Consider the following 9,044-nt stretch of genomic DNA (forward strand, 5'->3'; position numbering starts at 1 on the left):
CTGTAACCCCCTTTGCCCTCACTGCCCTCTCTTTCTCTTGCCCCCTCCCAGTTTCTGGCTTCTCTCCTTGTCCCTCTATGTCCCTCCTTGCCCTTTATGCTCCCCTCCCCCCTGTTACCCCCCAACCTTCTCTCTCTCTCTGCCCCTCTCTTCTCTGCATCCTCTCTTGGGATTTCCTGGGGCCACAAGAAGCTGTAACTCCTCCAGGGTCTTCGGAAGCTGCAGAGCCTTTGAGGAGCTGTAGCTGCAGCCCTGACCCCCACACTGGCCCTGTCCTCAGGCAGAGCCTTGAGACTAGAAGAGCTGAGCCTCAGTCAGCCCTGGTTGTCCTCCAGGACAAGCTGAGGTCCGGCTCTGTGGGGCTGCCCTTTGCTCCTCCCCAGCCCATGGCCGTGCTCCTGAGTGGCCCCTCCGGTCACTGTGGGCTGGAACAAGACCAGCCCTGAGAGAAGGGAGTTGGAAAGAGACAGATGCTTGCTTGCATTGGGCCCCATGCCCAGGGCTGGTGTCCGGACTCAGGCTGAGTCACAGTGGCAGCATGTGGGACCGGCCCTCCCTTCCCAGAGCACACTGAAGAAACCCCATCACCCCCAGGGCCTTCTGCACAGTCAGGCTACCATGGTCCCCTCCCATCCTCAGGCTAGGATGGTCATGCCTGTCCACCACCCTCTGTGGCCCTTCTTCTCTTTCTCCCTTCCTTTGAGTCTCCCACCCCCTGCCAGACATTGGACTGGGATTCTGGAGACCTGTTGGGGCCCCAAAGTTTTCTGTGCCTTAGTCTCTTGGGATGGGGTTGTTTATAATTTTTGTGATTATAAGTAGATCTAATACAATTCTCATGCAGCTTTTCATATGAACATTAGGTATAAACATTCTACTCTGATAAAATATCTATTAATGTGATTGCTGTGTCAAGTGGTGTACTAGTTACATAATTTCATGTCAACTTGAAAAAACATACAAATTTCTGTTTCTGTTGGTGTTGCTGGTGCCCACGGATCCACCCTCCCTCACCGTGACCGCCTGGACCACACAGAGAAACCCTGCCTGCTCCTGCGCAGCCTCCTCCCCGCTGTGCTTGCTCCATGGTTGCAGCCAGTGTCAAGTCATCCTACTGAGAAGCTGCCTCTTCTTCACTGACTCCACCTTGACCCCGCATTCCATCCTCCTCCAGGGACTCCTCCTCCTGATGACGTGTCCAATGTCCAGGAGATAAAGGCTTGCCGTCCTAAGGAGCATTCTAACTAGACTTCTTCCAAACGATTCTGCTTGTTCTTCTTGCGGCACATGGTCTAGTAAAGCTTCCTGGTCTGCACCAGCACATCCACCCTTCTTCGGGCATCCTTACTTAGCGTCCAGCGCTGGCCTGATCTGAGGCCGCGAAAAGACCAGGGCTCGGGTCAGGCAGGCCTTAGTTCTCAAGTGGATGAGAAACTCCCAGTGGCTGAAAGGTTTTGAAGCATCACCATCAACACGTGAGCTTTCCACTTGCTCCGTATTCTCCTCAGCAAGTGGCAGCGTCAGCTTTTCACAAAGCTGTTCTCACAGAAACAGGCATAGTGGTTTTTAATTTGCATTCCCTTAATGACAAATGATGTCAAATACCTTTCTATGTACTTATGTGTCATCCATGTACTTAATAAAGTGTCTGTGTATGTGGTAGTCTGGGTACTTTAGAGAAACAAATCCACAGTAACTCATGTATAAGAGAGAGTTTTAGATAAAGGGTAAGTGCACATCAAGAAAACACCCCAACCCAGTGCTGCCCAAGCCCACAAGTCCAACATTAACCCATATGCCCAACACCAATCCATATAGTCCTCCTCCATCTCACAAAACAGACACAATGATGCCGACTGCAGGAGGAAAGCTGAGTCAGTGAACGTGTAAACGTCTCAGCACTGGCAGGGGTCTCCACACGGGTGCTCCAGCACCCAGGGCTGCATCGGTGTAGTAGCATTTTTTAAAAGTCCCGATTTTTGGAAAAAATGCCTGACAAGCTAGGGAATGGTCTATCTGGTCCATATAGACCAAATTTTAAATCAAGAACCACCACCCCCACCCCCCGGTCAATGTTGTCCCACTTTAAATCTGGTCACCTTATCATGTGTCTTCTCCTCAGGGATGTCTTGCAGGAAGTGAGCCTTGCCAGCTAAAGCAGGGAACTGGCTAAGGCAGCTGCACCCTGGTGCAACCTTCAGAAAACAAGAGACCCAAGAACTCAAAAGGCAAGGCTCACTGAGCCATTTATCCCTCTGCCCTTCAATTAACCCCACATGTGTTTATTGGCCAGGTTGGCACAATAAACTGACTACCCTCAGTGTAAAACTTTATTCCATTTAAAAACTTGAGTTGTTTTGTTGTGAGTTTTGAGAGTCTTTCATCGGATGTGATTTGTAAATCTTTTCTCCCAGCTCTGCCTTGTCTTTTCATTCCATTTAGAATTTCTTTTGAAGAGTAGAATATCTTAATTTTGGTGAATTCCAATTTTATGGGGGTTTATTTTTGCCTTTATGTCTGTTGCTTTTCATGTCAGAGCTAAGAAATCTTTGCACAACTGGAAGTCATAAAATTTGTTTCTACTTTTAAGTTTATGATCCATTTTGAAACCTGATTCAATTTTTACTTACAGTTCTTTTAAAAAAATTGTTTTGTTGGTCACACCTGATTTGTAATTAAGAATAGAGAACGATTTCTTTTGTGTCTTGATATCTAGTTGTTCCCACACTATTTGTTAAAATAAACCCCCTTTTTTTTCATTCAAATGTCTCTGTAACGTTGTCAAAAACAATTTGGCCTTACCTGGATGGGTGGGTATATTTCTGGACTCTACTCTGTCCCATGGATCTATAGAGCTCATCTCTCTGTAGTACCACACTGACTTGGGTAGTTTTATACTAAGTCTGGAAATCAAGTAGTGAGAGTCCTTTAACGTCATTTTTTTCTCGACATAACTTTGACTCTTCTAATTTCTTTGCCATTCCACATAGCTTTTTAAACCAATGTAATGATTATTAACAAAGATAAAATAAAAATTTGTTTGAGATTTTTATTGGACTTGTGTTAAATTTATCAATCAATTTGGGAATGATTGACTGTCACGGTGAGGGAGCCCCAACACGCAAAAGGGGCCTCAGTAGCGACTTTGTGATTGTGGAAAAGATGAATGACAGCAGAGCACAAGGGCTCATCATCCCATGTCAGGACTGAGAGAGTCAATGTGTTTTCCAATGGGGATATCTAATGGAGCTTACAGATAAGGCACGCTTACATATTACATAGGCAATGGGTAATATCATAAACGGGTAATATAATCAACAGGCAATGTGGGTCATCATCTTGATCTGGTGCTAGTTGACCTCAAACTTCTCTGAACCCTCCCCAGGGTAAGCGATCTCTAATCAGTATCAGCAAGAGAAGTCAACACAGAGTTTGCTACATTTTACAGTGTGTTGGCTATAGAACCTGATTTGTTTTATCTACAGTAAACCTTTAGGCATTTTGAAGTAGCCAGACACAGAAATGATTTGTTATATATGGTAGCTCCTTTATGACAGTTCTTTTATGAAGGGTTATTGGAGGGACTGTGTTTAGTCATGAGAAAGTATATGAAGACGGATTTATATCTCATATCTGGTCTTCCCCCACCTAGTCGGCTTTCCAGACCCGCATTGAAGAACGTGGATGATTTAGCTGCATGACACTCTCATCCCATCCCTCAGTTCAGCACAATTGACATTTACTGAAGCCAAACACAATCCTTTCAGAATAAATGATTAGGAAAAAAAATCTCCCCCTTTCCAATCTCTTCATTCTGAATATAAGCAGAACACAATTAGACCAATGAGCTCTGGGCACCCCAACAATCAGAACCAAGTGTGCTTTCAGATTCAAGTATTTTGAATACACCCCAATTAAATGAAAATCGAGACGCTAAACATTCATTCAATCCTTCACACATACTGTAAATAGTTTCAACCAACCAACCAACCAACCAACCGAACATTGACATTGTGTCCAAAGCAATACAACCCTAGATCCGGCTCCACCAGCCTCCCAGAAGGCCCCAGTTTGGGTGGCTTTTTGGTCTCTTGTCTTCTCTCACACCTCTCTCCATGCCCCCACCCCCACCCCCTGGCTCTGCCATCTCTGATTGTCATTTGCTTTCTTATGACCCAAAGTCAGCCCCCTCACTGCCTTTGCTTCCACTCCTAGGCCAGAGAATCCCCAACCCACTTCTTCCCCAGACTCACGCTGGCCCTCAGACCCTCCCCTGCCCACCCCCAGAGCCCCAGGTTCCTCAGAGGTGGAACTCTGCACCTGGGCCAGGTGGCTCCAGGAAGGGGCCCTTGCCTGGGCGGGATCTGCCAGGCTTCAGGTCAGGACGCGTCCCCTTACCCACCCCGCAGAGACAGACAGGACCACAGCCAGAAACAGTTTCAAAAGGTTTATTGGTCAGGCGTGGTGGTGGACGGCGCCGGGCAGTGGGACGCCCGCTGGGGGTTCAGTAGACCTCGGGTTCAGATTCCCACGGGCAGCTGCACCAGCGAGGGCAGTGACATCTGATTGGCCTCACGTGGCTCAGGTCACTGGAGAGGGCTCGGCGCCTTCTGTCCTTGGCCTTGAGGCACTTGGAGTCAGACACGCAGCTCTCTGCGGGAGGAGTGGGTGAGCCGCCGGCCTGCTGGGCCTAGAGCCCTCGAGTACCCCGCCAGGACTCGCCACCCGGGACCCAGGACCGCCCAGGGCCCAGGACGCCCCCGTCCACACCAGTCAGTCTCCCCCAGGCCTTGGCTACGCTTGGCACCAGCTCACTAGTGTTGCAGCAGAGGCCGGCGGCGGCACAGCGACCCCCGTTCCCGCAGGGCTTCTGGCCAGACTGGCAGGGCGACCGCAGGTCGTTCTCCTCCTGGCAGCGCAGCGCCTCGGTCGTGCCCACGAAGCAGCCCAGGTCATACCCGCAGCAGATGCTGGGCCCAAAGCAGCGCCCCTTGTCCCCAGGGCCACAAAGCAGGCACTGCAGGGGCAAGCAGGGGGTGAGGAACAGAGGGGCAGTGGATGAGGAGGGTCCAGGCTCCTGGAGCCCCCACTCAGTGGGGGTGAGTGTGTGCACAAACTATGAGGGGCAGAGGTTCACAGTCCCCCAGGCTCTGTTTCAGTCTCAAATTGGGTCCTGGGATGGGAGTGAAATGTCCCCTACTGCTCCGGAAACAGGTGGCTGAGGGGCAGCTCTGTGACAGCCCTCCCCAGGCACACTCTCAATCAGAGGGGGGGTCTCCCAGGGGCCACCACAGGTGGACATTTCCCTCTGCAGCTCTGATCCACAGTGGTGGAACCTCTCTCTTAGCTCGCTATCCTCTTACCAGATGCTCCTCCCCCTGCCCTGTCTCTACAGGTAGGTCCCTACCCAGTGTGCACAGCCCCACCCTCCTGAACACACTCTGGCCTTCTCCCAGGTCTGGTCTCTTCTCTTGATTGGCCCTTACCTGTCCCTGCTCACCCACCTGTGGGCTAACAGAGTGGGTGGCAGATCTGAGCCCTAGGCAGTGTCTGGAGTGTTCAAGAGCCAAGCAGAGGAGAGGGTGGCCTGTTGGGGCTGCCCACCTACCCACGTCAGGGTGCTGAACAGCCTGCAATTGGGCTGCCTGTGGCCCAGGTAAAAGTGAACTTCAGGAGCAGGGCTGGAGGTGCAGCAGGAGAGAAGTGGGCTGGTGTCTGCCAGAATTTCCTGATAGCATGCCCGAGTGGCCCCTCCACTCAGGAGCATCCAGAGCATCTCTCCTGTGGGGGGCTGGGGGCCTGTGACCAGCAGAGGCTGGGGCTCAGGGGCAGCCTGAATTGGGGGGCAGGACTGAGCTAGGAGGACTCCAGCGAGCCTCCCTGAGGAGCCCCGATGGCACAGAGGAGCCTGGCTACTCAGTTCTCCCTGACCGGGGCCCAAGCCCTCTTACCTCAAAAGTCTCTCTCAGGTTCCTGCATCCCCTCTCTGGATGGCACAGGACCTGGAATCCCAGTCCCTCCCAGCCCCCAGCAGGCTGGTCCCTGACCCACCCTATTGGTTTCTCTGCCCAGCCATGTCAAGTCTCCCCCTCCTGCCCAGCATTTCCCCTGAAGTCTGCTGCTCCCAGGACACCCGGGGTGGTGCCAGCGTGGGGCACCACACACTGGGGCAGCCTCAGGAAGGTCCGCGTGGACTGCACCTGTCTCAGGTCCTTGTCCACGACGGACCTCTTCTTGTCTTTTACGCAGTTCGGTAAATAGCAGGCAGAGGTGAGGGCCAGCAGGCCCAGGAAGCAAGCAAGGAGCATGACTTTGAACATCCTGATTCGTGCTGCTCAGCCAGCTCTAATGGGGTGCCTTGGCTGCCTGCTTATTTATGTGCACAGATGCTCCCACAGAGGCAGCCAACACCCCCACCCCTTGTGCTTCCCCAGAGACCAAGACTGCCAGCTCCCAAGTCATCAGCGGTGATTCAAAAGTCTGGGGACTCACGTGTGCACCATCTCTCCCAGTCAGGGACAGGGAGGGGAAGAGAAACCCAGGCCCAGAGGGATTCAAAGTAGAGGGATATCCTTCTATCACAATACACCCAGCTTTTGGACATCAGGGCCTGGGACCTCTTGGGCCTGGCTTGGGGGCCCTGGGGCCAAGGTTGGGGGACAGAGCCTCAGGAGCAGTTTTTGATTCCAGACCCATAACCCAGGGCCACACCAGCTGGCAGCTCTGAAGGAGCCTCTGCTCCCTCCCCTGGGGCCACCATGTGTCTCTCTGAGCTTGGACCCAGGAGAGTCACCCCAAGCCTCTCGGGCTGGACACCCACCCCGCTCCTGGGGGCTGCTGTCTTGTCTCTGTGAGATACCAGGATGTGCAGGGAAGCTCTGGAGATAAAGAAGGCTGCTTCTCCCTGCCAGTGCAGTGAGGGGTTCAGTCCCAGGAGGGGGCCCTTAGATGCTCCCTACCCTTCCCCACTCAGGAACTGACACCACACCTCTCAGGACTGTCCCCTGAGGGACTGTGAGGACCATCTGAGAGGCAGCGCTGAGTAGTGGTTCTTGAGGGCCACCAGAGCCCAGGGGCCTGGGTCTGAATCTGACTTCTGGGGCTACAAAGAAGGAAGGGAGCTAAGTCCTGGGTTCCAGCCTCAGACCTGCACTGAGTTGCTGTGTGATTTGGGGCAAATCAGACTTGTTCTCAAGATTGTCGCCAATCCATCGCATCTCAATGAGTCCTAAAGCAGTCAGATGCAATTTCCACAATCTTTAAATAACAAGAGATTGCATGCCCCCAGATGAGAATCCAAATTACACAATGTTCTTTTCTCTCAGACCTTTTTAATCTTTCCTTCCTTCTTTCTTTTCTGAGAACAGATAACAGTTGGCTAATCTTAGCAGACCATCTTCTCCTCCATCCTCCCGGAGCGTGCGCGCGTGCGCACTCTCTCTCTCTCTCTCTCTCACACACACACACACACACACACACACACACACACTTTGGATGTTCTCTTCCTGTTCTGAGCATCACCCCAGTGCCTGCTGGGTAAAATCTCTGCTACTGTCACAAAGCTGGCTGGTCTTACTGTCACACAGAAACTTGCTCTTTCTCACCTCCCTCGTCCGAGGTCACTGCGCAGTGCACGCACACAAATTCTTCACACTCTGAGGAGGAGAGCAAGAGCCAGCAAAAGGTGTGGCAAGCCAAGAACTGTTGACCGAATTCAATCAAAGAACGTATTCTGACCAGGAGTAAACAACCATGGCCCTGCAGAGATGGTGGGCAATGGAAATGAATCTACAATGGCGATAAATTAACAAATAAAAGCAAAACCCGTACCTCTACGGAGACCTACTGCAGCTCCACATCTAATGCCAAAGTTCCTTTCAGCTCAATGAAGACCTAAATAGAATGAAATCCAATAGGGGGCTCTCGATTTAAAGTCAGGTCTCTGTGAAGTTGATTTGGTAACAGAAAGAAAGAAAACAAAGGCAGAAAACAGTTTCCAAGGTTTATTTCAGAGCTTCCAGGTGAAGTTCATGGGTCCCTAATTGGGGGCCAGAGACGTGTCGCGCCACCAGGAGGGAGGTGAGGAGTTTTATAGCTCAGGTCTCGGGGAAGGGAGTAACTGGGGAAATTTTCCTCTGTAACTTTGTTGTCTGCAGGTCCAGAGCTAAGCACAGTGTTCAAAGTTATCTGTAACAGTTAGTCTTCTGCAACTGGGCCTGAAGGCCACCGAAGGGGAGAGGTGGGGGGATCCTGGCCTCTCCTAGCATCCTTGAAGTGTTTCCACCAGCTCCCGGTACCTCTTTGCCCACCTGCCCTGCTAACTCCCGCTTCTGCCCGACAGTCTCTAGGGAAGGTTACATCACTCGAAAGAAATCATAAAGGAAAACACTTCACACCATTTCTTGTTTGTACCGTTTCTTGACTTTGTATATGTGTTATGCTAAGACCTAGTGCAAAAAGCAATGTTAATCAGAACAATCTCTTTGACAAAAAATTCCTTTCCAGATCAAAAGCTTGTGAAACTATCAGAGATGCAAGTCAAAGCCACGCTGAGATTCCATTCACCTCCACGAGGATGGCTCAGCTTTAAAAGGCAGACACCTTGGCGAGGAGGTGGGGCTTTGGAAATCTTGCTCAGTGCTGGTGGGGATGCACACTGGGACAATCATTTTGGAAAAACTTATGGAAGGTCCTCAAATACCTACACTGAGAATTACCACAGGACCCGGCAATTCCGTCCTGGGTATGTGCCCAAACCCTGAAGTGGAGACGCAGAGGCCTGTACAGCAGGGTTCAGTGCAGCACCAGTCACAATACAGTTGCCAAAAGGGTGGAAACAGTGAATCTACAGTAAATAGATAAATAAGATGGGTACATATACTTGTGCCTACAATGGAATACTACCCAGCCAGTAAGAATGATGTCTTCATACATGCTACCTTATGGGTGGAACTTGAAGACATTATGCAGATCCAATAAGTCAATCATAAAAGGACAACTATTGCATGATCTTGCTTACATAACATGACAAAGGACAACTGTAT

At 51.0% G+C, this 9,044-nt stretch overlaps 1 protein-coding gene across 1 annotated transcript; it reads right to left on the reverse strand.

Moving 5' to 3' along the window:
- Positions 1-4,690: 4,690 nt before the first annotated feature.
- Positions 4,691-6,320, reverse strand: LOC101641055 (neurophysin 2-like). Its single transcript, XM_030886998.1, has 2 exons — positions 6,201-6,320; positions 4,691-5,017 (listed from the first exon to the last, which is right to left on the reverse strand). Exons 1-2 carry the CDS (start codon positions 6,318-6,320, stop codon positions 4,691-4,693), a joined length of 447 nt encoding a protein of 148 aa, XP_030742858.1.
- Positions 6,321-9,044: the final 2,724 nt, after the last annotated feature.

The sequence above is a fragment of the Echinops telfairi genome, unplaced genomic scaffold, assembly GCF_000313985.2.
Source record: "Echinops telfairi isolate 266 unplaced genomic scaffold, ASM31398v2 ScPeMD7_5592;HRSCAF=6446, whole genome shotgun sequence".
NCBI classification, from domain to species: Eukaryota; Metazoa; Chordata; class Mammalia; order Afrosoricida; family Tenrecidae; genus Echinops; species Echinops telfairi.